Genomic DNA, 27,164 nt, shown 5'->3' on the forward strand with positions numbered 1-27,164 from the left:
TCAGGCCTGCTCTTATGAATGGAGCCCCAAATATCATCTTTCACAGATACAAACATGGAAGAGAGGGCAGGGAAAGGACTGAGGAGATTTTACAAGAAACAGAGCCACAAAACTGCCCACCTTGTCCCGTAGGCCAGGCAGTCCTCTAGGCTGCTTTGTAAAGAATAAATATGCACGGCACGGTGGTGGACCCCATGGGAAATATGACAAATGGGGCAGTCTCTGTGATTACACAATTTAGCATCTGACCTGGAGGAATGGCATATGGCATGAAAAAGATCCAAGTGCAAGGAGTGGTTCCAACAATTGATGCTGCTGCCGTTCAAGGCAGGGAGAGCTTATGGTGGAAAAGAGACCAGGGCAGGCTCTGTGGAGAAGACTGGATCAGGGCCTTGAGACAGGATTCAGATGGGGCAAAGGAGGAGAAGGGGGTTTCCTTCAATCACAAAGAAGTCTGACTTAAGAGAAGGGTCTGCTGAAATGGGCCTCCTCCTCTGCTAGCTCTGGAAAGAGGATTAGTAAAGACAAGCACTGCCCAGGAACGTGGCGATGTGATACAGATTTTGATCGGAGGAAACCCCCTAGCAGTTCCTAGTGGGGTCCTGGAAGAGTAGTTGGGATGGAAGGCCTGGGAGACAGGCTTTGCTTTTTGTCGTAGCTTTGATAGGCCTGCGCCAGACTAGGAGCTACACTTGTATCACTTTCCCACGAGTGGAAGAGGGAAATCAGCACAGGATATGGTTTTCATAAATAAAATAAATATGTATACACCATGGAATAGATTTATTCCTCAGTTTCGCTGATCTTACAGCTTTCTTGATAACAAGGATGTTCATACCGAAACTTGTAAGAAATCCTTGCAAATATAGTTGTGTTTGCTCAATACTTGTTTTTGTTGATCAAACCTGTAGGAAATTCTATGCCCTGACTCACTCTGGCATTAATAGGAAGCTCAACGTAGGCTTAAATATTTATTCTGAGAAATGCTCCTAGATGGAGATGGCTTGGTGCCAGTAACTGGTTCTCCTTCTCGTGGACGGTGTGCCTGGTTCCAGGCACCACCCTCAATTGCACCCGAAGTGGGGACAGCTTAGGGGAGGAATTGACATCGTGGTAACCAGGCCAAGTGTTGGGATGCAAAGCTACAGACCCATTTCAGTGTTATCTGAACTCAGCTTTCATGCAGGTTTCCGTTTCACTGCCTGAAGCACTTTTGAAAAGGCAAACAAGGACCCAGGAGCCTTGCTGGACATTTGCTTCCTATTTTCGCTTGAGGGCTGGCGCTGCATTCACCAGTTGTGGTCAGTAGAAATTCCCCGAAGAAGCCACAATAAGAGAAGGCAAAGGAATAGTTTCTTCCTTTACAGTTTTACTGGCTTAAAGGGCTACAATCTTCCAACCATCCAAATTTTGCCTTATAATTTTATCAACCGTATTCTGCAAAAGCAAGTAGGAATTCTGTGCTCAGAGGTAGAGGCCTGAGCGTGTGTAGAAGGGAAGACGTTCCTTTCAGCCTGTCAAGCTGCCAGCTTCTCGTGATGATGGAATTTCACCTATCGAGCAGAAACTGAGATTTTCAGAGGCACTCTCCACCCAGTAGCAAAAGGCAAAGAGATCTCCGGCCCACCCATGGTGCACTCAGGTCAGACCACATGGGTTCTGGTCTTGCTTCTACTGTAACTGTGTGAACTGAGTCAAGCCATTTCCCATTTTCGGTCCTTGGTGTCTTCTCTGAAATGGAGCGACCTCCTGGCCTGCTCACATTATTCAGTAGAGTACTGTGGTCATTCACATCATGGGCGTTAGAGACACACCTGGGTCTATTCTCGATCCCTGCCCACTGCCGTGTGGCCTTGGACAAGTTAGCTAATCTCTCTCTTCTTATAGTGTCTACTTCTGTAGAAGGGGTAACAACATCTACATTAAATGGTGGTCTTGAGAATTTGATGAGGTGACTATGTAAAATGATTTGCACAGTATCGAGCACCTAAGAACTCACTAAATGATGGCTTTTCTTATTTTTATCTTCCTGAGGAATTAGAGGGAGGAGAAAGCATGGGCTCTGGAGTCAAGGAACTGGGTTCTAACCTGCTCTCCCCCTCAGAGCTGTGTGTTCCTGTGCATGTTATCTGAGCTTCAGTTTCTTCATCTGTAAAATGAGAGTAATATTTCCTTCAGAGGGCTGTTAACGATTTTTAAATGAGATAAAGGAATAGTGTTTGGCCCCCAAGTAAGTTACTCGGAGCTCTTGATTTCTTTCTGCCTTTTCCCTATGTCTCACTGATGAGAGACTAAAATGGAAAAGAAGGGAGAGCACTTTGAAAAGTAACACATTATACAAATCTGACCCATAAGTCCTTCTTCCTTAAAGTAGAGAGGATTGAGGAACAGTGAGAGGACCAGAACACAGGAATCAGATTGAGAAAGCAGAGAATCCTGGGACTTGAAAAATCCAGGCCCTGGAGAGTCAGCTGGTAAACCAGTGGTGATTTTTAATTTTCTCAAACATTCACGGCCGCATATTGTAGAAACAGCAGGATCTCTGGAGCCAGACCTGGGTTCAAATTCCCCACACCACTATTATGAGTGGGAAGACTTGGGGCAGTTTATCCAAACTTCTTGAATCTCAGTTTTCTCACCTATAAAATGGGGATAATAAGCCCTTCTTCAGAGAGTGGTTGTGGAAGTGCCTAGCAGAGGAGTTGGTGGAGAGAAGATGCTCAATGAATCATAGTGATTTTTCTTCTCACAGGCCTCACTACTGTTGATCCTGAGTGTTTATTCGTCATCTATAGCGGATATGCATAAAACGCCACCATTACAGATTCCCTGAGAGTCTTGATTTCAAGCATGATTGTTCTGTTGTCAGACTTTGTATCTGGCTATAGTTTCCACTGCCTTAGAGTAAAATACCATGGCCTTCCAGCTCCCCGTGAGTTAGCCTCTGCTGGCTTCTTCACCTCATCTTCTGCCATTCTCCACCTCAAGCACTCCTCTTCTGTCACTCTGCTATGCACCATCTTAGGGCTGTGCTTTGCCAGGCATTTCCTATCCATGTTCTTCCAATGAAGAGTTTCATTTCATCCTGCAGGTCATCTCTTCAGAGGAGCCTGGTTCTTTGTCAATCCCTTTACCCTTCATCTCAGTAGTATGTTGCTTCTTTTATGCCATTTATCACAATTTTAATTACACATGTTTATTTACTTGCTTGTTTTTATGTGTCTTTCCCACTAGATTGTATGTTTCACCAGGGCAGGGTCTCCATCTGCTTTTCTTGTGACTCAATGGCAAGAGTCTTTCATAAAAGGTTTTCAAGGAGTCAATAAATATTAGCCCCTGCATCTTGATTTGGGATTTAAAAATACAGTCACTATGGGCCGAAAACTTTATGAACCATTTGAGCTTATTGAAAGCTGCTCTGCACTCCTATCTTTGATAATTAAGCCTGGTCCTATTTTATTATGAGAAAATAACCATCCCCAAAACAACATCCATGGGAACAAGCTAGAATAGATGCTTCAGATGGGGGAAAAAAATGAGAGCTTTCTTTTCAGTATCCAGAAGGAGAAATGACCCTACTTCTTAAAAATAGTTAGCCAGCTTTTAGGCCATAATTATGTCTGTCTGACTTTAGAAAGACGAGCCCTGCTATGCTTGTCCCTGTTTCTCTGTCCAAGCAAATGAATTAACAACTGCCATAAACATGGGTTTCAAGTATTGGAAGGATCAAAACCACTAGCATAACTCCCAGATAAAAGCTCGCAAGAATGTTATCATTCAGCTAAAAGTTTGGAAACTGAAGTCTCAAATTATTTTTTTTCCCCTTTTTGGGAGACTATTTCCCTAAAATTTCTTAAACATTTTTGGAGTTATTTCCATCCTGAAGTGGGAGAGCTTTAAAAACATCTGGGCTCATGTTGAGTTTGGGTGAGTTGCTGAGGTTGAAATATTCAAGGACAACACTGATTTATGCAGATGAAAGTATTCTAATTATTTGGGTAGGAACCAACTCTTCAATGATGGAGGCACATGGCTCATGAGAACCTTTGGACAGATAAGAGTTGTCCCCGTTCAGAATCCAGCCATTTGACGGCAGGACTTCTGTGGCAGCCTCAGTATGGGGCTCGTACCTTGGGGTCTCTCTAGTCTCCTCCTATATACACGGACACTGGCATTGGATTCCCTTCTTAAATATCACTTTTTAGATGTTCAAAATGTTTCAGTGATTACACCCACTAAGTTGGAGTCAAAACCTATTCAAGGCTCTTGTCAATCTTGTTCCAACCCAATGTCTAGGCTTATTTCCCCTTACTCCTGAATCCATCCCAAATTCTCCCACCAGGCAGATAGGTATTATTATTACTATTGTCCTTGGAACATACTTTGCTTTCTTCCAGCCTTCAGGCTGAGGTCATGTCATCTCTTCTCTGATGAGACCCATCACGTTTCTTGGTTTTCAGGGAGTCAGGTCTGCCCCATCTTCTCATGAAGGCTCCATCCCAGAATAATCCACCTCTGAACTTCCAAAGGGTTCATGATCAGCCCCCAATCCTGGGGTCAATCATGTTTTGCACCATTTGGGTGTTGTTTTATACGGCTATTGCAGTTCTTGTTGCTTATATTTTCAGTAGGCCATCTGACCTCAGAAATTTTTTAGAGCTGGGGTCCCTCACCTGGGGATCCGTAATGGGGACTGATACTTCTCTATCCTTTCAATAATTTCCACTTTCTGGTTAAGGTAGTTTGAGTGTGTTTCTGTTCCCTGCAAACAAACACATCTTGAATAAGACAACTGTCATCCTACATATTTAAGATAGGTATTCCCAACCTGAGGTCTTCACAGTTCTGAAAACCAAAGGTCACATATTTCTGTGTTCTAAAAGTATACCTGTGGCACTTACTAAAAAGGGCAGATTTAAAAGATGCAGATTCTTTGGCTACTTTCCATACTGACTGTAATAGAATCTCTTAGGGATAGGACCTGGGAATGAGCATTGTTAAAAGATTCCGAGGTGATTTTTATGCATATTCAAGAAAATTTAGAGAATCAGGGGGAAACTAAAATTAATGTCCCTCAGATGATGGGGAAGGGAAGTGGAAGAGAAAATAATTCATATGCCTGGAGTACCTATTCTGTGCCTGGGGAAATATTAGGTATTTTCACCAATGTTATTTTTGTAATCTTCAAACAAGCCTATGATGTAAGTCTTATCATCAATTCCTTTTTACAAATAAGGAAATAAGTGAAATAACTCATCTATGGATCTATAAATTGTAAGTCGCTGGGTTAGCATTTAACCTCTGGGATGACCAGCTCCAAAGTTCTTACTTCTCACGTGGCTTCCCACTCTGCCGGACTTCTTAGCAAACCTTGGAGGGAGAGGGGACGTGAAGGCGCAGCCATGTGGGAGGTTTCCTAGGTCTGTCTCGGAGGGCTGGGCAGATCCTGAGCCCATGGCTAGTAGCTCCTGGATCAAGACCCCTTGACAACTTAAGAACTCTGAATTTGCATCGGGACCCCGAGTCTACAGCCTGGTGGGCTCCAACTGGAGAAACCACTGGCCGTCTGCCTGGTCACAAAACCTAAAGGTGGAGGCCACAGCGCCTCTGGACTTCATTGTAGGTGCAGCACACACACTGGCCTTCTGGCTGAGGCTTTAAAGACCAATAGCCCAGCTGGACCAAGGGCCTGGCCTGTGCATGGAAGGTGGAAAAGAGAGGCCCTGGAAGCCAGCGTCCTATTCACTGATAGGAAAGGGGTGGTAAAAGATCATTCATGTGTGAGGAATTGTTCTGTCCCATCCTGGCTGGGATGGAAAGGAGAGCTGGTGAGACTGTGCAAACCCTGGAGAACACTGAAGCCCTCATATCTGGGGATTATAAATCTAAAGCAGTAGTTCCATTAAAAACACCTGGCAAGATCCTAAAAATCCTCCTCCAGATGATTTCATCGGGAAGCCAAAGAAGAGTACCACTGGTTGAAAGTGCCTCCAATGGCCAAGTGATACAGGTTGAGCCAGCAAACGCTCTGAAGGCAGCCTGCGCTCAGACGTGGTGGGGAAAGCTAAGGTTCGTCAAGTCCACACCATCAACCACAGTCTTTCCAGTATGAAACCTGGGGGCCGCCTGAAGTTTGGCTCGCTGACAGAGCAGGCTTCCCTTCATTTTTAATTTTCCATTGTAGGATAGAAGTGGCACAGGAGAATGAGAAAAAGAAACAGGAGTCAAAAGCAGGAGGGAGAAGTGGGATGTGACAGATACAAAGATATACCAAGGAATGTTCTCTCAAGCAGAAAACCACCAGCCCTAGAGAGCTGGAATTGGGGTATTGATAGCGGATCAAGGGGTAGAAGATGCCCGAGTGTCCAGTCTCAGACGAAGTGCTCTACTCACTGAGTGGATGATGCCTTGCAAAGCCTGAAAGCCATCATTTACAGGAAACACATGATCCTTACTGTCTGCAATCCGGGCCAGCTGAGAACACAGTAAACACACATACATGGAGACGTGTCAGGCTTGGACATGGAGAACTGAGGAAAGCCTCTGGATCCAGAGGGCTCCATCACTTTTAGAACCCAGAGAACTTGAGGCCTCGGAACGCAGGGCCTCACTGAAAAGCCCTCAGTAATAATGAGCTTACCAGAGGCCTCTCTGGAGCAGGCCCAGGGAGTCGGATCCAGTGTTCACATTTGTTTTAATACTTTTCTTCTTGGGAGCAGAGGTAAGATTGCCCAGCCAGATGAACATTTGGCCTGAGTTGATGTATTTATGGATTTGGGGGCAGGCCATTGGCTCATTTTTCTCCCATTCACCCAAATTTCTGTTGGCAACCGTATTTGAATCAAACCAACTCAAGTTTCCTTTCAGAGTAACTTCGAAAATAAATTCAGGTTTTGGTGTTGGGTGAAACCAATGAATGGGGACCCTTATCTTTCACCCAAACTGCTCATTGAGGAAAGGACCCTTGCAATTGGTTGGGCTGTTGCTGCTTTATGGAGCAGAGGATTGCAGAAAAGAGAAGCTGATCTGTGAGCTTTTCTGCTCCCAAATCTCTGTATCATTCTGTGATTGCCACAGTCATATTGGTGCCAGGATTTTTACTGATTGCAAAAGTAACACATAATCATTGGGAAATTTCAGAAAACCCAGCAGTGTTAAAAGAAAAAGAAAAAAAGCTATTCATTATCTATCTATCTATCTATCTATCTATCTATCAATCATCCATCCAACCATCCATCTATCCAACTGTCTATCATCTTTCCATTATTGTTAATTTGATATATGTAGTCTTTCATACTTTTCCTAGGCAAGTATACACATGTTTATTTTAAAAGTGGACTCATCCTATTCCCACTGTTTTGTAACCCTATTTTATTCACTTAATAACATATCATGAGCATTGTCCTATGTCATTAAAATAAAAGGAAATTATGAACTACATGGAGGTATATTAATTTATGTTGTTAGCAAATGTTCACAATTTACTTATATATACTTGTACATGGTTTTTGCCCACTTGCCAATTATTTTCATTTTTTTGCTATTGAAAATGCATTGCATTTTTAATGAGAGAAAAGGGATGTTTGCCATTTAAATAAGAAAATAAGATTCGTTAAATTAATTTAAAAGCAAAAAAAACAACCAACAAGTTTTCCAAGTTAATTCAGATCTGTTTTGACACCTTGGCAATTTACCATCCACCAGGGAAGTCAACCAAGAAAGAATGTTGCCCAGGTGGTCTTTGTTAAAGACCCTGAAGTGCATCAGCAAATGACTTCACATCCCTTACAGATACAATAATTCCCTTCCTGCTTAGCATTTCTGGAAAAATGATCTATCTAAGGGGTATTTATGCGGCTGATGCGCCCTCTGCACTGAATGCATGTGTTTTCTATCATTCACCAGCTTAGTGTGCTCCCAAAGCTGAGGAACCCACCGTCATACCTGTGTTTCATTGAAATCCTTCACACCGACGCAGTAAACAATTGCACCAAGATCTCGGGATCTGTTAGCCTGGGTCAATGAAAGAAAAGACATTAGAGAGAGAAGCAGCGGCAACCATACTCCTTTTGGATTAGCCAGACTAGCCTCGATGATCAGGTATTTACTGAGCACCTACTGTGTGCCAGGTACCAGGAACCACAACCACGAGAGGACAATCCCTGTCCCCGAGGAGCTCATACTCTAGTGAACATCACACTCTAATGTAATTCATGGTGGACATGAGGGGAGCGATTAGTCTAAGGGGAAGTGTTGAGAAAGATTCAGAGAAGTAGAGTCTTGATGACGGGTTTTGAATGATGAGGGGAGGAAACTGTAGGCTAAGTCATGTTAAATATTCTGGAGAAATAATTATCTTTTCTATTCCTCTGATGGGTTTTTATCGACATACTTTTCAGCATGGTATAACAGAAAGGAAGGAACCTTTGGAACCTGATATACCTGGGTTTGCTACCTGGCTTTGCTCTGTAAATCTCATTTGGGATTAAACGAGATAATATATGAGAGCTCCTCACACAAGGCCTAGAACAATGCAGATGCTCATAAGTGCCAGGATTCTTTGTGAATGGGGTCTTTTTCATCCCCATAGAATATATTGGTATAATGGTATGGTAATTATGATCCATATTTGAATAGGTGAACCCATCACCTTTTCTACAATTAAATATTGAAAGGGGAAAATAATGAATTACATCCAGGTTTTGGCTTGATTTGAATATTTGATTTATTAAAGGCTATGATAGCTGATTTCCAGGTTCTTCTGTGTCTCAGAATAGAGTACCAAAATTGGAAATCCTTGGCATATACAGTAGGTGCTTAATAAATAATTGATAGTAAATATATGGTAGGCGCTCAATATATGCATATCGATTTGAATTTTTCCCCCTCTCTTAGTACTCAAACCCACCTGTGTCTAACATTAAATTTTAGGAGGGAGAGAAGAATATATCTTTTTTCCTTCCTATGAAAAATATTCCTTGCTGCTTTCAGGATAAAACAAACTTTTAGACACAGTCCAGCCCCAGCCTTATCTGCAGCAACTTCGGTTACTCTTCTTCTCCAGTTGGGCTTTATATAGAATTATCAAAAATGGAAATGTTCATTTTCTTTATATCTTGAGCTTTATCTTTTTTTTTTGGAGTCTCTTTCTATTGGCATTGGCACGCCAAATATTTTCCCAAGTTTGCATGTGCCATACCTAAAATTCTTTTCTACTAACCCCTATTTTAAGCCTCTGACACCCATCATTTATTTTATATTCAGTTATTTCCTTATTAGGGTTTTTACTTTATTTGGCAAATAAGTCGCTTCACATTCCCATTATATAGTGAATTTCAACTTTAGAATACAGAAATATATTATTTTCCAAATGCTCAGGGAGTGTCTGCCATTTTTTATTTGTGTGTTGTCCCGCTGTGAATTATCCTTTGTACTAGTTAGGGGTACAGGGGAAGTAATGTCTTCACTTACATAATTTCCTCATGCCCTTTACCAGCTGGGGTTTCAAAAAGCCGAACGCTATTACACGGTAAGACCCAAGAGGGCAGCAACTGTGTCCCACTCGTCTCTGTGTCCTTAGTGTCCAGCAAAGTGCCCAGCACGTGCCAAGCTCTCAGTTAACACTGAGTGAATGACTTAATGAATGTCTACTTTTCACTTGCTAGGGGAGCTGAATTTAAATTCAGTAGTAGTCAAGAGCTTGAGGTAGGAGTATCGCTCTGATTGACTTCTCCCCCAGAGGCCTCCCTCATTGCCTGTCTTCTTCCATCCTATGGTGCTTTCTAAGTTGGCCTGAATGAGCCTTTGTTACTAACGAGGGCTCAATACATTCCCAAGCTGCCCTGGTTTCCTTGGGCCAATTATACTTATAGCTCAAATCTAACACTTGAAAGGAGTTCCTGAAAATAAACATTACTTTCCAATTTTTGAATAAACCTCTTTTTCTGAATCTCTTTACACAAATTGAAAGCTTCATTTAAACAGAATTCTTTCACTTGTTTTGAGGAGTACTTTTTGAGAACATAAAGAAAAGGAAAAAGAAATTTAAAGGAGAGATTGCAATCGACTTTGCCACCAATTGATGTTCAAGTTTGGTTCTTAGAGTGAGAATCTCAACGATTCATGCATGACAAAATTGGCTCTTACATATTTCAAGTAATTCTTTCCCTTCCTCTTGTTTTTAGTAGAAAATATGAAGGAAAATGGAGGAAAAATGGTACCAGTGTTTTTCCTTAAAGTGATTTATAGTATTTTCAAATGGTTAGATCAATATAGTGCTTTCAACAAAGGCATGGTAGGTATTTTTTATCCCTCAAAACACAGAGTAATATGCAAATATTTTTAAAAGGAAAAACTGTCTACCATGTCTGAGACTTGAAAATTCACTTTAAAAATTAACCATTACTATTATTTTTTACATACGAAACACTATTTCATCCAGAGATTTTACAAAGAATACTTATCATTTTGCCTGAGTAGAAAGACTGCAACCCACTTCAGAAGGAAAAAGCTCTGTTTCTATGTCTGTGTTTAGACAGAGAAAGGCCAGGCCAGCACTTACCTCCCTCTCTGAATAGAAAAAGAGATCTTCATGGAGTTCTCCATCAGTCAGAGCAATGATGACACTGGCCGTCCTGTATCCTGCTCAACACAACACAGACCCACTCAGTCCATCCTGCTGTACCACGGGAAGCCCCTTCTCAGCCCTGGGAATCGATTTCTCATAAACTCAACCACCCGAGGTCAATATTCTGAGAATCAGCAACCTTTCTTTCACGAGAGGAAGCAAGTCCAGCATGAAGAAGAATGTCGGGACAGACAAAAAATGGCCAAATCTGGTGCAATGGTCGATGGACCAATAGCTGGGAGTAGCTCCAGTGAATCAAATGTGATTATTTTCTAGTAATGGTCCATGTGATTGTCACCAAGGTCTGAGAGCAAACTCCACCACCTGGGTAGTTCAGGGGTCCTTCTCAGACTCTGTAGTGACCACATGCACCACCCTTTGAAGAGTTTGGCAAAGCGTAATGGCCATCATGATTTATGAGCTGACTGGAAGATCTTACAGTAGTTGGCAAAACCTACTAGAATTCCTTCAGTGATTTTTAGACTTCCAGTAACACTGCTGAAGGTTGATTTATATTAACAAGTGTTGGTCTTGATACTGGTCTGTTCTACTTGTTGCATTTAGAATGAAATAGGAAGTGGACACCTCTACAGGCCTGGGAGAAAAATCTGCACTCTCATATTAAATCTCTTTTAAGAAATTTGTCTCAGATAAAGAAATGCTATCCATGAAAGACACTGCGGTAATAATAATAATAGCTAAATTATTAATAATAATCAAATTATTTCTATGTGCTAGTTATTCTATTGAGTATATTTTAGGCTTTTTTTTTTTTCATTTGAATGGTGTCTTAACCTTGGCATCATATCCAGTTACAGTAATGAAGAGACTTGAAGCTCAGAGAAGGACAAGAAAATTAAATTTGACATAAAAATACAAGACTTTACTAACCCATCCAAGTATTTACTAATTTAATGAATTCAACATGCAGAACTGTTCATGGGCATTACAGATTGTGGCCCATAATGGGATCTTAATTACTTTTATGTAACTTTTCTTGGCATCAACAGGACAATAAGATTTGATCTGGTATGTGTTGTTTTTCTATGCATTCCTTCTTTGTGATGAAGTATGTGTCCAAGAATTATAGACAATATCATATGTCTTCTGAAGCATGAAACTACTGAGGCATTTTTTCAGAAGTAAACACAGGAAAAAAAGTTAAACAGTTTATAATGGTAATTCATAATATGGTCTTACCTTGACTGTTTTCATAGTAAATCTGCTCACTGGCCTGAAAAACAGGTGAAAGAGTCATTAGACATATAGCCACTGTTTGCCCTTCCAGATACCATATTGTGGCAGTGGGCTCTGGTGTTGGAGATGCAGCCGTGGCTCAGTCTTGATTCTTTATGTAATTCACCCAGGCTTCACTCACATATCAATGGATGACATTCATCTAAAGTTTACCTGACATTTAACTAACATACTTGTGAACATGGATCAATGTCTTCTCATAGACGGACACTTATTTTCCTTAAGGCTGAAGTCACTGAAATTCTGTCTGGACCACTGAAGCACCATACAGAAAAGTTCACCCTGGAGAGGAGGGGACTTGCATGATTCATGAGTGCCAGCCAAGCATTAGTTAACAAACCCTTCGTCAGTTCGGGGAAGGAGCAAGCAAAGTCATTTCATCAGTTCTTTTGGACAGAATTATCAGCGTACAAGCTTATGGGAAAAATTTTTTTCACTGTCTTGCCATTCAGTGTTATTCAGTTCCCTTCATACATATGCCTTATCTCATCAGCCATCCCTGTGTTGATGTTTCCCTATCACGCTTTACATTTGGTATTTAAGACTGTTATAATTACCCTTTGAAATCCTTCATGCATGTAAGTGTCTCCACCTGGCAGAACCTTCTGTAGTTCTTCTAAGCCTTGACGGATCTGTTCCCTGAAAGCCAAAGACACCCTGTTAGTCTTATTGGAACATTTTTTACTTTGCTGTTGACGGTCATAGGCATTAGTCTTTTTCTTATTTCCGCGGACACTGCTATCTTGCCCCAACAGTTCCCCAAAGCCCATCCAAGGGAAAGTCTGTGCAGTACGTTATCCATTCAGATCAGCCACAGCATAGGATGGGTGAGACTTAAGGACCGAGGGAAAAGACCCTTCTGCACGAAGCTCCATCTGCTTGTGAAAGTTTTCCATTCCCTTAACAGGACAAAGTTTTCATTCTACACTGGAAATCAGTCTTCAAATGCAACTGCTCCTGAGGGGACACAGCAACGGAGGCACCTTTATATCAAGAAGCAAATGGCTCATGTGAGCCAGAAAGAGGCAAGTACCCAGAACCCAGGGCAAGGCCACCACAAGGACCGCGGGTGGGAGGGGCAGCCGTCGGAGCAAACGCTGCCACCCGCATGGCTGTGCCAAAGGAAACCGTGTAGTCAGCTTTGAAAATAAAAGCCCAGGCAATCTACGCTTTCCAGGACAACCAAGACCGCTTTCTGTGGGCTGGTGCCTGTGTTTTCTTTCTCTGGTTGTTCAAGGTGCCGAGAGGCAGGAAGAGGAAGTGGGTTACGGCATTGGGAGAGTGTGATGGCAGTGGGAAATGTGAATGATTTGGGGACCAAATAGAACCTTTGTGGATCATTCTCTTTGGGATGTAAGATGTCCACATCCATGTTTCTGTCTTTTAAATAGCTCCATGTTGTGCCAAAAAGGGCAAGAAAGTGTAATTTCCGAAAAAGACATTAACCTTATTCATAAACTGCAAGCCTATGAAAGGATTTGAAATTACCTTCCTCCCACTGGGGTCTCTTTAGTGGCAGAGGGTAGACGTGTACTATTTCAATTATGAAAGGAAGGTTTTTTTGAATAGGGAAAAACCCGGACATTTGAGTATGGCCTTGTTCAAAGATTTCTGATTTCATCCTCACACTGACCACTCAAGGTGGGTAGTATCACCCTCACATTACAGATGACAAAACTTAGGCTCAGAGAGGTTAAGCAGGAGAGCGGAGACTTGAAGTCAGATCCGTCTGACTCAAAATGGCTCAACTCTGCCAAGCAGCCTACCAGCATAAAACAGTGCTGAAGAAGTGGGCAGTTTTCAAAAACACGTGAACTAGTGAAGAGCAATGACAATTTCTAACACTGAATATTTACCTTCTGCCAGACAACTGACTGCTTAAAACAGAAATAATAACACCCTATTCTGCAGTTTGTTACATATGTAAAATATATGACAATAATATCACACAGGATGAGAGGGGATTATATGTAAGTATAATATTAAAGGGTTCTTCCATCATTTGAGAAGGGGCACAATATTAATTTATGGTGGCCCGTTTTAAACTAAAAATAAATATCGTAATCCATAGAGCAACTGCTAAAATGAAATGAAAGAGAAGATGTTACTATAGATCCTACAGATGTTAAAAGATAATAAAGGAATATTGTGAAAAACTTTATAGAAGTAAGTTCAACAATTACAAAGGAAATGAATAAATATCTGTGCATGCTATTGTATATAAATTATACCTCACTAAAAAAATACATAGAAAATGATCTTTTTCTGTCTACTGTAGTACCTGGAACATTATAGTCATTCAACAAATATTTACTGAAGAGGGGAGAGGAGGGAACAGACATCTCCACTGCTAATGATCCTGGGAGGAGGTCAATGTTGGGGGCAGCATGAGCTTCACTTGGCCATGTGGAGGGCGGTGAGGTAGCAGGTGACCCGGTAATCGACCCTAGGTCTGTGCCCATGGGGTGGTTATAAACCATTCTCTGTGTTGTTCTTCTTTACATTATCCCCAATATTTCAATAAAACCCATCAGAAGGCACAGTTTAATTTCAACTTTATTGTTTGATAATGAGAAAGGACATATATCTGTCCTTTCAGATTTCACTCATGTGCATTAGAAGGAGGGATAAAGATGAGAGCAGTGTCACCCACCGAGGCCACCATTGGGAGGAGAGAAGGTGACATGAGCACTCACCCGGCAGAGGGCAGCTTTGCCCTGCAGGTTGGCAGTTTCATGAAGGTAACGGTAGTGACAAGGTGGCATGAGGGTGAGGCTGAGATATGAGAATGAGACTGGGATAGGAAAATCGGGGTTTGTCTTGAGCACCGAGAGATGGCACCATGGAACCCTTCAAAATAGTTGGGGGGTGCTATGGAGGAGGGGGCTAATTTCTGACAATTAGGTGGGAGGAGATTACGCATTAAAAGTAAATGTGAGGAAAATAAGTAAATGTGGTGTTATCTTTCGTCATGGGCTAGCCAAGTCTGGGACAGTTTGGTAACACTAAAACTAGAACATTGTGTTAAGACTGAAGCTTAAAAAAGAGGGTTAAAAAAGGCATATTGGGGGTGTGGAAAAGCTTCCTTGGCTTCACTGTATTTTTTCCTGCCAAATAAAGTCTGGGAACTGGGGTGTTTTCTCTAAACCTACTTCCTTTTCTTTACAAGTTTTTTCTTGAGCTTTCTATTTTTTGGGTTTCAGAACAAGCAAAGGCTGTTTTGGAGACTGCCCTTATCCTTGGTGCTTTGTGTCTGGCAAGATAAGAACTCACTCATCCAAGCAGGGACCGCAACCTCCCCATATACCACCCTTACTTCTCAAAAGATCAAATGACTTCTGGCCCCACCTCCCCAGTTGCTGCCCCTTCTCTAAGCACCCACAACATCTAAGCAAACAAAACAGATGGGTTCAGGGAATTGTGGGTCTGTTTTAATTGTGGGACAATAGAACTATTAAAAGGGGACTGTTTTTTTTAATACTTTCCTAGAAACGGAAGAAAATTGGGAGAAAGATCTTTTAAAGTGGGTGATAAGAACCTCTCTGAGGACTTGGTTATTAACAAACGAAATGTTATCTTCCTGGGAAATGAGAGAGGCTGGGAATCCTATGAAGAGAGACTGCTATTAAAGAGTCTCCTGTTTTCCTTAGTGGTTTCACATGTTTGCCAATGTTCCTACTTAGAAGTTAAGAGTTCTCAGGTCACTTGTGTTCCTTTTGTAACCCTGGAAACATGTAACGATGGGCCTACAGTAGGTGACTTGTTGTTGAATGAATGATTCCAGTTCGAATGCATCCATCCATCCATTCATTCATTTCCACAACTATTTACTGAGCACGTACCATCTACCCAGCACTACGCTGGTTTGTAGAGTAGGGGATGGGGACACTCAGCCACAATGTCTGCTGGACTTTAAGTTGCCCTGGGAATTTTTCTACACTTCATGAAGATTACTTTCTGGGATTCCAGTTGTGTTGTGACATTTTGATAATATTTGCTGATGAAAACATTAAAACACATCAGGAAGCTCCTTCACAAACTTTTATCTCAAGTATTCCAGCGAAACTCCTACTGCAAAATCCTTCTTGGGGTTACACAACATTTACCACATTTCCAGTCTATAAAAACAACCTCCATTACAATGCCAGAATAACCCAACATCAGCTCTGCATTGTTGACTTCTTGCCTCCTCACAGAAGAGCTTCTGTGGAACTGGACTTTTCTCAAATGTCCTGCAGTTGTTGGCTTCAGAGTCTCAACTTATATAATAAACACACATCACTATTACCACTAATGCTGCCCTCACATTTCCAGATGGGCTTAGGGCTCCCATATTGACTGCGAAAAACGTAGAGTGAACAAAACAGAAGGACAGAGATTAATCAAAGACATTTTGCTTGTGGAGTCATGAAATTCCACAACCAACTCTAATCATTTGTTTATAATAAATATGAATCATAGCCTGTTTGGGACTTTTACCTACAGATAGACTAACATGATTAATGATGTCGTGATGCATGTTGAAGCAAAGATCCTTTCCTATATTAGTTTTTAGTGAGGTATAATTAACATACAGTAGTCTGCACAGACATTTATTAATTTTCCCTATAATTGTTGAATTTATTTCTATAAAATTTTTCACAATATTCCTTTATTCTTTTAACATGTTTAGGATCTATAGTAACACCCTCTCTTTCATTTTGTTTTAGCGGTTGCTCTATAGATTACAATATTCATCCTTATTTTAAAACAGGCCACCATAAGTTAATATTATGCTCCTTCTCATATGATGGAAGAACCTTTTAATATACTCCCAAATAATCCCCTCTCATCCTTTGTGATATTATTGTCATATATTTTACTTTTACATATGTAATAAACTTCAAAATAGAGTGTTATTACTTAGGTCTTAAATAGTCAATTGTCTTTTTATGAAATTCAGAAAATCTTTATTATTTCTAGTATTTTTCCTTCCCTTTTTTTGTAGATCTAGTTCATACCTGGTCTCATTTACCTTCAGCCTGAAGAATTCCTTTAGCATTTATTTTTTGTAGTGCAGTTGGTGATTATTCTCTTAGTATTTTTTTTCCCTAAAAATGTCTTAATTTTGCCTTCAATTTTAAGGCTATTTTCACTGGCTATAGAATTCTAAGTTGACTTATTTCCTTTTGTCTCTTTAAAGATATTGATCCTCTGTCTTCTGGATTGCATGTGTTTTTTTCCTGATGAAAAGTAAGTGATTTTCATTGCTGTTCCTCTGTTCATAATATGTCTTTTCCCCTCCCCCTCTGACTGCTTTTAAGATTCTCTCTTTATACTGGTCTTCAGAAATTCAACTATGATGTACTTAGGTGATGTTTTCTTTGTGTTTGTCCTGCTTGGGATTCTTTGAGCTTCTTGGATCTGTGTGTGGAATACCATGTTTGGTATTTCAATTATACATCTATTAGACCACTTGATATCATCCCACAAATCATGGGTCCTGATTCATCCCCTCATAATCTTTTCTCTTCCTCTTTTTCAGTTTAAATAATTTCTATTAACTTGTTTTTAAGTTCATTAATCCATTTTCTGCAGATATTGTATTTTTCAGTTCCACAATTTTCACTTGGTTCTTTCTTTGAGTTTGTTTTTCTGACACCCATGTCTTCCTCCATTATATTCACCTTTTCCTGCAAATTCTTCACATGTTCATAATAGTTGTTTTAAAGTTCCTGTCTGCTAATTCCAATAATTGAGACATCTATGGTTTGCTTCCATTATTGTGTTTTTCTTTGATTATGGGTCACATTTTCCTGCTTCTTCCCATGTCTCATAATCTTTTAATTTGTATTTCAGACATTGTGTATAAAAAAAGCAGTGGAGACTTAGGTATAATGTTGATTTGTTTGTTTACTCACTGCAGGGTGTAAAGCCTTTTATCTTTGTGAGCTAGGGTAGGGGCTGATTATTTAGATTCTTCCTTGAGTTAGGTTGAGCCTGGGCTGGGCCACAGCCTTAATTAGAGTGTATTCCCTGTTATTAGCTCAACTGCCAGCCTTCTGCCTTGCCCTGCCTTTGTGATCTTTTCAGTTCTTGAGCTGGGAGGGAGTTAGGAGTAGCTTCAGATACTTTTGCTTGATCTTTGGATTCAACTCTGGTAGGACTCCAGAATCCAAGCACCACAAGAATACATGAGATTAATGAGATTTTTCTCTACTTTTCACCAACTGTTCCACTGCTTGGAGAAATGGAGAGGTGCAGGTGAAGGGGGAGAATTGTCATGTTGAGAGATTTTTCTTTTTCATTTGGGGGGCTCTTTTGGAATAATCCATCCCTCTGGCACACATTGTTGTCTAAGGCTCAGCTGGCTTTTCCTCATGCCTGAAAGATCTCTGTCCCTGGCTGACTTGCTTTTCCAATTGTCCATACCCAGGCCAGGCATCTACCTCCAAGTATGGAAGCTTCTGCAAATCTCTGCTCAGCTATAAAGGGCTTGCTTCTCTCTAATTCAGTTCATCAGTGCTTCCTGTGTGTCTGCTAGACCCATAGAAATGTATGAATTTTATTTTGTCTGGACTTTTCTGGTTGACCATGAAAGTAAAGGTTTTTCATATCCTTCTACATCCTAACCAGAAGCAGACATACTGTAAAGCTTTTTCTAAGTATTTGTGACTACACATTTGCTTCAGGTAAGGAAGAAAAACACTGCAGGCTGATTACCAGCATATAAACATGCACTAGTATCTCTCATCTTAAGAAAATAAGTCCTCTGTGTCTCCATGTCTCCCTCTACTTATTGACCTATTTGCATTTCTCTTCACAACAAAACTTCTTGAAAGAATACTAGCTTCCTTATGTCTCTGTCTTTCCTGGTGGAGTCTTTCTTCAAATGTGAAGTGATCTTTGGCTGTCTATTCAGAGCTAATGAGCGAGACCAAAAGACATGTTGGAAACTCCATGTGCACAGTGGTGCATGCCAATTGGTGAATGACCAGCTTTTGTCAACAGGCTTTTTTTGTTGAAGACCCTCAAATATCGGTGTATGTACACTTTTCCTCCTCTGAGATATTTATTTCTGCAAAGAAGTAGTTTTCAAACTCTCTCCTTAGATGTTGGATCTGGAATTGCCAAGGGGGAGGGCTGGAAATAGCAACATTTGTTATGCAGATGTCTCCACAATCTCCCATGCCTTGTGTCTGACTATGAAACCATTTTTTGTTTAATTTTGCCAGAGAATATACTTCTCTCCTCTGGTGGAGCTGGAGAAGGGATGATTTTCAGAATGTAGAGGTGGGTGGTTCCGAAGGCTGAACAGCTCCTTAGATAAACTGTTAAATGATATTCCAGTTTTCACCCTGTAGCCCTTCCTTGTCTTTTGAAGTATCTGACAGTCCCAAGTTTTGAGCTTTCCAGGGTTCTGCAAGGCTACGAGTCTTGTTCGTCTTCAGTGTCTCCTTCTGCAGGATTGCATTTGACTTTTCTCCACACTGCTAACATCATTTGCCACTCCTCTGTCTTCATATATAGCGTTCTTATGGTTTAACTATTTCTTCACTTCCTCAAAGATGGCCTTTCTGGCTTTGTTTCATATTCTTCTGGTTTTGGGGTGCTTTTTGTGAGAGAAACGGCCAAAAAAATGCCTTTACCCCTCATTTAAAAATTGGAAGCCCTCATCTTTTAACCCATTCTGCTCTGAATTTTGTCTCCACAACTCTGCTGAAACTTCTTTTGTCAAGATCTCCAATGAACTCCACATTGCCAATCCAATGGTCACTTCTCTCACTTCATTTTACTCAGCCTCTTACAGCATCAGACACAGCTGACCTCTCCCTCAATTTAAAATGCTTTCTTCTCTTGCTTTCTATTACAGCATACTCTTGCCACCTCCCTCATCAGTTGTTCTTTCTCATATTTCTGTGTAGGCTTTTCCTTCTCTTCTAGAACTCTAAAGATTGGAGTGCCCCAGAACTCAGATCCCCCAATTCTTACACCTACACTGTTTTACAAAGTAATCACATTCTTCCCATGGCTTCAGTGTCATTCAAAGAAGCATGCACTTTGGAGGAGGATAGAATTGAATCCTAGTTCTACCACTTCCTAGGCATGTCAACTAAGTTCCGTGCACTTTAGATTTCTCCAATGTAAAATGAAGATGTGCAAGTATAAGAGTTACCCACTCTCTTCCAGCTCAATCTGCATCCGATTTGATGCAGGAGCTAAAGAGTGAGCAGAAATTGAACCTGGGCATCTGCTGGGAACTGGAGAGGCCACACCTGGCAGATAGGAGCAGTCCACGATGTGACACAGGGTCAAGTGCAGACCAGTAACTGACGTTCACTAAGAGGAGCCCATCAAGGAATTTCCAAAGGTTGCAGCCTAAGTTGGCACAAAGGACAGGAGTGATGGTTTAATCACAGGGCAATGTGATGAATTTGTCTGAACAAACTCCTCTCCACACAACTCCATTTTGGTTAGTTACTCATTTGTGCAAGGGTTTTCACCATGTAGTTTCCTAAGGCGCTGCTTGGCTTCTGAAAAACATCCCTGCAAGACCTTCCCTATCGCTAACCCTTTTCCCCAGTTGAGCCATATTTTGCAGGAGATGGGAGTGGTGGAAAGTGGGCTCTATATTCAGGGTTGCCTGAATATATAGCTTCCTCCTATGAGAACCTTCAGTTCCGTGTTCCTCTTAGTTCAATAGGGACTAAGTCTCTTGTGCTACTGGTGGCATCCAAAATGGTCAGGTTGATGTCCTTGAGGTCAGTACTACTGACCACGATGAGTGTTTGGAAGGGCATAGGATAGAGTGGCACTCTGCCAAGTCTTGTGAAATAGAGACTGTGGAGCCCAACGTCACCTTCTCGGGTGGAAGCTGAAAGTGGCTAGTCCTAGGGTAGATGACAGGCAAGCGCCTTCTGTTTGGTCAGACTACATGCTATAGTATAGGCTGGTGGAGGCCACAATTCTCTCCAAAGATAGGACTTCCCTGTCACACTTTGGAGAATTGGGCTGGAGGTGGGAATAGAGAAGACTGTACTAGGTCCATACCAGATAATCCAACTCACAAGTCATATGTGGGCACAATCTGTTTGAGAAGAGTCGGGGGATCATATAAGACGTTGGGAGGATGTGGAGCGGTGAGAACACTGATAAATCACTACTGGGAATGTAAACTGGTGCAGCCCTTTTGGAGAATAATTAAATCATGCCTAGTGAAACTACATATTTACATATCGTAAGACCTAAAATTCAATCCCTAGTTACATATCACAGAGAAATTCTTGCTTCTTTTGTACCCCCCAGGAGACAGGTATGAGAGTATTCATTGCAACTTTGTTTATAACAGCAGAAAAATTAGAAACAAATTAATTGTCCATAAATAAGAGAATAAATAAGTACATGATGATACATTATTACAATAGAATAGGATGCAATATGAAGTAAACATTAGTTAAAATGAACCAAGCACAGTATTTACATAGAAAAATTCTAAAAAACATGATGTTAAGTGTAAAAAGCAGGTTCAAGAAAAATACATACAACATGATCATGTATTATAAAGCTTAATATGAAACACTATAATATATTGCTCATGGGTATATAAAAATAGATATCCATTAAAATGGATGAAGCCCAAATTCAGGAGAGTGCTTAGCTCTGGTGAGGAAAGAGAAACGAGAGTGTACACAGGAGGTATCAATACCTATAACATTTTATTTCATAAGCTTGGGGGTGGATAATGAATGTTCATGATCCTTTTTTTGTATGCTTTTATTACACTCAAAATATTTAGTAACTTTAAAAAAATTGTTGAGAGTGAGTAGCAAAGGCTGAACATGGAGTTCTTGAGGAGGCATTCAGCACCCATCAAAGGCAGTGCTAAATCTCAGGCTCGAGTCACCATTCTGGAGGCCACGGGGCTAAGAGTGAGGTGACAGACAGGTGAGGTGCTTCACTTGTGGAGCTGCCTGATATTGACTAATACTGGTGGGGACTTTTTTTGAGGGGGGCACAGAAAATTTGTTGGCTTTACTGGCTAGCTTTGAATATGAGAACTCTATCATTCTTTGGTTCCATTGACTACTTCTGAAGTTTGCCTTGCTGGCTTCATCCAGACAAGAGTGTTTCTGGACACTGCTCTGTCAGTTTTTATCCTTTATATGTCTTTGTCACATGAGAGATAGTAGCTGAGGAAGGGAAGTAACATTTCCTGAGTACCCACGCTGTGCCAGGGTCTCTACTGGGCACTTTCCATGAGTTAATTCGCAAAAGCCTCACAACACCACCAAATGGTGGGCATTATTATCCTCACTGTACATTTGAGAAAACGGATTCAAAGAAGTACAGTAACACGCCTGTGCTGCTGGAGTCTAGACTGGAACCCAGACAGGGCTCTGGTCCAAAGTCTGTATTGTTTCTACCACATCTATGGTGTCCAAACTTGGTATAGGACAGGGTACTGTACACAAAGACCAAGGATACACACACACATATATATATATTTTTTCTGGAGCATAGATTGTACTCCAAAATTTGAGAAAGAACTCAACCTGATTTTATATTAAATCACACATTGGTACATTATGGAATAGAATACAAATGCACATGCATTTTTAAGATAACAGGATGTTGAAGAAATTACTTGCTTTCAATGAGCCACTTTAAGCTATAGCCTAGGACCCCAGGGGTAAATTTTTACTTTCTTCTACTAACAGGGGTGCTCCAGAGGAAGAGTGTGAGAAGCGCTGAACCACACTACTCTCTCAAATCAGTCTGTTCCCAGACCTGCTGAACTTCTCCAAGATGGGTTCTTTTTACCATCATTGTGACTCAGTATGAGGAACCCTTAGACAGACTGCCCCTGGAGACACTGCCCGTGCACTCTTGTCCGGAAGAAGTCTTGCTAGAATCATTAGAGAAACCAAACAATAGCTTTTATTTGGCTTCATGCTGAAGCAATATTTTCTACCTATCTCCCTCGATAGAGGGATAGACTGGCCAAATGTTAAAAACTTCAGAGAAGGATGTGAGCCAGGCCGAACTGGGGACTCACTCCTCGAATTCCTGTTGGATAAGCTATGATGATTTATGGCGTGTGTCCAGGAGGATTTTGGGTGATCCCTTAGCTGTTTGCCAAAAATCCCAACAACCACCACAACAGTAACAACAACACTCATCAGTGCCTGACACTGTTAATACTTCCAACAGTTCTATGAGGTGGGGACTATCATTATACTCATTTTACAGTTGAAGAAACAGAGGCACAGAGAGCTAAGGAACTTTCCTATGAACTCAGACCCCCAAGATATTATCTCTCAGTCAAAAAGACAAGAGAATAAATAAATGCTCCCCTCTATTTCTCTTAATTTTGCCATCAAATCTTCTCATATCTAAATGAATAGTATCTCAAAATGGAACAAATCCAGGTTCTTTCAAGCACTCTTGCTATTTTTAAATTTAGAAAAAGCTTTTAGAACTATGTATCTTGGTAATGACAGCCTGTAATCATTCTGCTCCAGGAATCAAGCGATGTGTCCAGAATATGTCATTTTCCCCTGTGACACTAATGGCAAAACCACATTCTCAACCAAACCGAAGGATGACTGAGAGGGATGGAGAAGTGTGGTCTCTTGGTTTCCACTCAGCAGTTTGAGCCAAGCGTTCTTGGCTTTCACTGCAACTCCTTAAGCAATAAGCAAGATACTTAACCTCTTAACCCCATCTATGAATGCTGATGCTACATCTTTACCTCTTTGTGAGGAGCATTTCCAAACTGAAGTGTCAAACGTTATGAGGATGAAACGTGTAGAGGGCATATGCTTTCAGGGGACTGTTTTCCTGAAGAAGTCAGAGGGTTTGGGGTGGTGAATTGTGTATGTTTGGATTTGTTTTTAATTCAAAACTGTACATAATAGTAAAATTGTGGGAAACCCTATAGTATATTTATTAAGAGTGTGGACTTAGGGCCATGATGCCTGGGGTCAAGTCCAGGTTCCTAAACTTTTACAGCAGAGTGGCCTTGAGCCTTCTCTGCCTTAGTATCTCCATGTATATTATACATATAATACATAATATAATTCCCATAACAACCTTACAAGGTAGGTATTATCGTTTTCCATTATTATAGTTGAGAAAGGTTTTCTAGGTTACTGGTACATAATAAGCCATGAATAAAAGATTACATATAGGCACATATAAATGCATATATATTTACGCATTTACACATATACATAGTGGTTGCTTCCATTTAAGTATTCCACAGATAAGAAACAAAAGACAGCAGCAAGCATGCAGATGCAGTGAGTTGGATCAGTTATGTAATGTAGTAGAAAAATCACTGGATTTAAACATTTTAATTTTGTGAGTTTTTTAAAAGAAATTCTGCTGCCACTGATTACTTGTATGAATTTGGGCAAATAATTCCATCTTTCTGAGAATGATTTTCCTCAGCAATAAAATGAAGCTGGTGAGTTGGACAAGCCATAATAATTCTTTAACCCATAGTTGTTTTCTTATGCTTTTTTAACTTTTCAAAGTTTAGAAGAAAGGTGAAATTTCCAGTCTAAGTTAGTGATTTGAGTCTACAGATTTTAATTCCTCTTTTTCTTTCCAAAATGCTGTAGAAACAACGAAACTAGGATAAAAGGGGAAAATGTTTTTCACCGCTGGAAAATAGGCAAGGGTGCCATACCCATACCAGACACTTGGAAGAATTCCTGACAGTAGAGCCGCTGAGATCAGACTAAGGCAAGGACCTACAGGTCTGGAATTCTAGGACATGAGAAGAACAGCCTGTGGTAGGTGGTGGGAGAGGTTCTTAACACAGTGATCCAACATCTACACCCGACCATCTTCCTTTGACTTCAGCTTCTTCCTTACCTTGGAAACAATACTGGTTTTCTACTCATCCAAGAGAAAAATTACATTACATCTAAATTTTCCCATCTTTAGCCTGAGATCTTCACATTTTCAGCATAGATTTACATGATCTCTGACACAACTCATTCCAAATTCCAATGCTGAAAATGCTCCTTTTCAAAATCACTATACTAAGGAAATGTCTCAGAAGTTGGGAAGAAGAGGATCAGTTTGAGGAATCTGAGAAAATTTCCCCTTGGAAGCAAACTCATATGAAAAACAGGAGAACTCATAGAACAGTTCTAATTCATATTCATGATGAAGACATTCCATCTCTAACACAATAGCAGGCTGCTACACACAAAGTGAGGAAAAATTCAAGAGCAGGAAAGTATTCATACGGTTGAAAGATATTGTCAGTTAAAAAATAAAATGGCACTGAAAACTATAAAACACTGATGACAAAGAATTAAAGAAGGCATAAATAAATGGAAGGACATCCTGTGTTCATGGATCAGAAGACTTAAGAGTGTTAAGATGACAATACTACCCAAAGGGATCTATAGATTCAATGCAATACCCATCCAAATCCCAATGCCATTTTTTGCAAAAATAGAAAAATCTATCCTAAAATTCATATGGAATCTCAAGGGACCTTGAAGAGCCAAAACAACCTTGAAAAAGAACAAAAGTTGGAAGACTTATACTTCCTGATTTCAAAGCTTACTACAAAGCCACAGTTATCAAAACAGTGTGGTACCAGCATAAGGATGGACATACAGACCAATGGAATAGAAAAAAGGGCCCAGAAACAAAACTTTGCATATATGGTAAAGTGAGTTTTGACAAGGGTGCCAACCATTCGATGGGGGAAAAGGCAGTCTTTTCAACAAATGGTGCTGAGGAAACTGAATATCCCCTACAATAGAATGAAGTTGGACCCTTATTTTAAACCATATATAAAAATTAACTCAAAATGGATCTAAGACCTAAATGTGAGAATTAAAACTATAAAACTCTTAGAAAAAACGTAGAGGAAAAGCTTCATGATATTGGAGTTGGTAATGATTTCTTGAAATATGACACCAAAAGCACAGACAACAAGAGAAAAAATAGATAAGTTGGACTTCGTCAAAATTAAAAACTTTTGTGCATCAAAGGACACTATTAACACAGTGAAAAAGTAACCCACAGAATGGGAGAAAATATTTGCAAATCATATAACTGATAAGGGATTAATATATCAGATATATAAAGAACTGTTAGAACTCAACAATAACATGATTAAAAAACTCAGTAAAAAAATGGGCAAAGGACTTGAATAGACATTTCTCCAAAGAAGACATATGAATGGCCAATAAGCACATGAAAAGATGCTCAGCATCACTAATCATTAGGGAAATACAAATCAAAACCACAATGAGATACTATTTCACACCCACTGGGGTGGTTGTTATCAAAAAAAAAAAAACCCAGAAATAACAAGTGCCAGTAAGAACGTGGAGAAATTGGAATCCTTGTGCACTGTAGGTATGAATGTAAAAAGGTGCAGACACTGTGGAAAACAGTACAGTATGGGGATTCCTCAAGAAAAAAAAATTAAACATAGAATTATATATGATATAGGAATTCCACTTGTGGGTATATGCCCCAAAGAACTGAAAGCAGGGACTTGAACAGATATTTACATGTCAATGTTCGCAGCAGCATTATTCACAGTAGCAAAAAGATGGAAACAACCCAAATGCCCATTGACAGATGAATGAATAAACAAAATGTGATATATTCACACGAGGGAATACTATTCTGCCTTAAAAAGGAATGAAATTCTGATACATGTTACAACATGGATGGAATTTGAAAACATTAGGCTAAGTGAAATAAGCCAGAAACAAGAGGGAAAATATTATATGATTCTACTTATATGAGGTATCCAGGATGGGCAAATCCATAGAGAAAGGAGAATAGAGGTTACCAGGGGCTGGGCGAGGTTCAGTTCGGGACGATAAGAGTTCTGGAGATAGATAGTGGTGATGGTTGCCCAACTTAATACCATTGAATTGTATGCTTCAAAGGGTTAAAATAAGCTTTATGGTATATATATTTTACCACAATAAGAAAAAAAATGCAGTGGAAGCGGTCAATAGTAGGCTGGACACTCCAAAAACCAAAACCAAAACAACTTGAATTGGTGAATTACAGGACTAGAGTGAAGCATTGTCCAAGAACTCAAAGAAAAATAATAGAGATTAAACAATTATAATAGACTATAAAAGAGATGTTGGATAGACTTAAGAATCCAATGAACAGACAGAATGAAAGAAATAATAAAAGAAATAATAGAAAAACATTTCTTAAACTGAAGAAGTTCTTAAGTTGTCAGACGGAACGGCTCAAGGCCTGTACAAGGTACTATACAAAGTTCATGGAATGGCTCAAA

The 27,164-nt window shown here is 40.3% G+C and overlaps 1 protein-coding gene across 3 annotated transcripts in view; it reads right to left on the reverse strand.

Annotated features, from left to right (window-relative positions):
- ANTXR1 (ANTXR cell adhesion molecule 1) overlaps positions 1-27,164 on the reverse strand; it is a 219,166-nt gene that overhangs the window by 152,515 nt on the left and 39,487 nt on the right. For all 3 annotated transcript variants that reach the window (XM_046660702.1, XM_046660703.1, XM_046660704.1), the window contains exons 4-8: positions 12,442-12,523; positions 11,828-11,861; positions 10,562-10,641; positions 7,945-8,013; positions 6,394-6,474 (exon numbers count right to left, since the gene is read on the reverse strand). In XM_046660702.1, the coding sequence (XP_046516658.1) occupies positions 6,394-6,474; positions 7,945-8,013; positions 10,562-10,641; positions 11,828-11,861; positions 12,442-12,523 (346 nt within the window). The remainder of the gene's footprint in view (positions 1-6,393; positions 6,475-7,944; positions 8,014-10,561; positions 10,642-11,827; positions 11,862-12,441; positions 12,524-27,164) is intronic.

Source organism: Equus quagga, chromosome 5, assembly GCF_021613505.1.
Source record: "Equus quagga isolate Etosha38 chromosome 5, UCLA_HA_Equagga_1.0, whole genome shotgun sequence".
In the NCBI taxonomy this organism is placed as follows: Eukaryota; Metazoa; Chordata; class Mammalia; order Perissodactyla; family Equidae; genus Equus; species Equus quagga.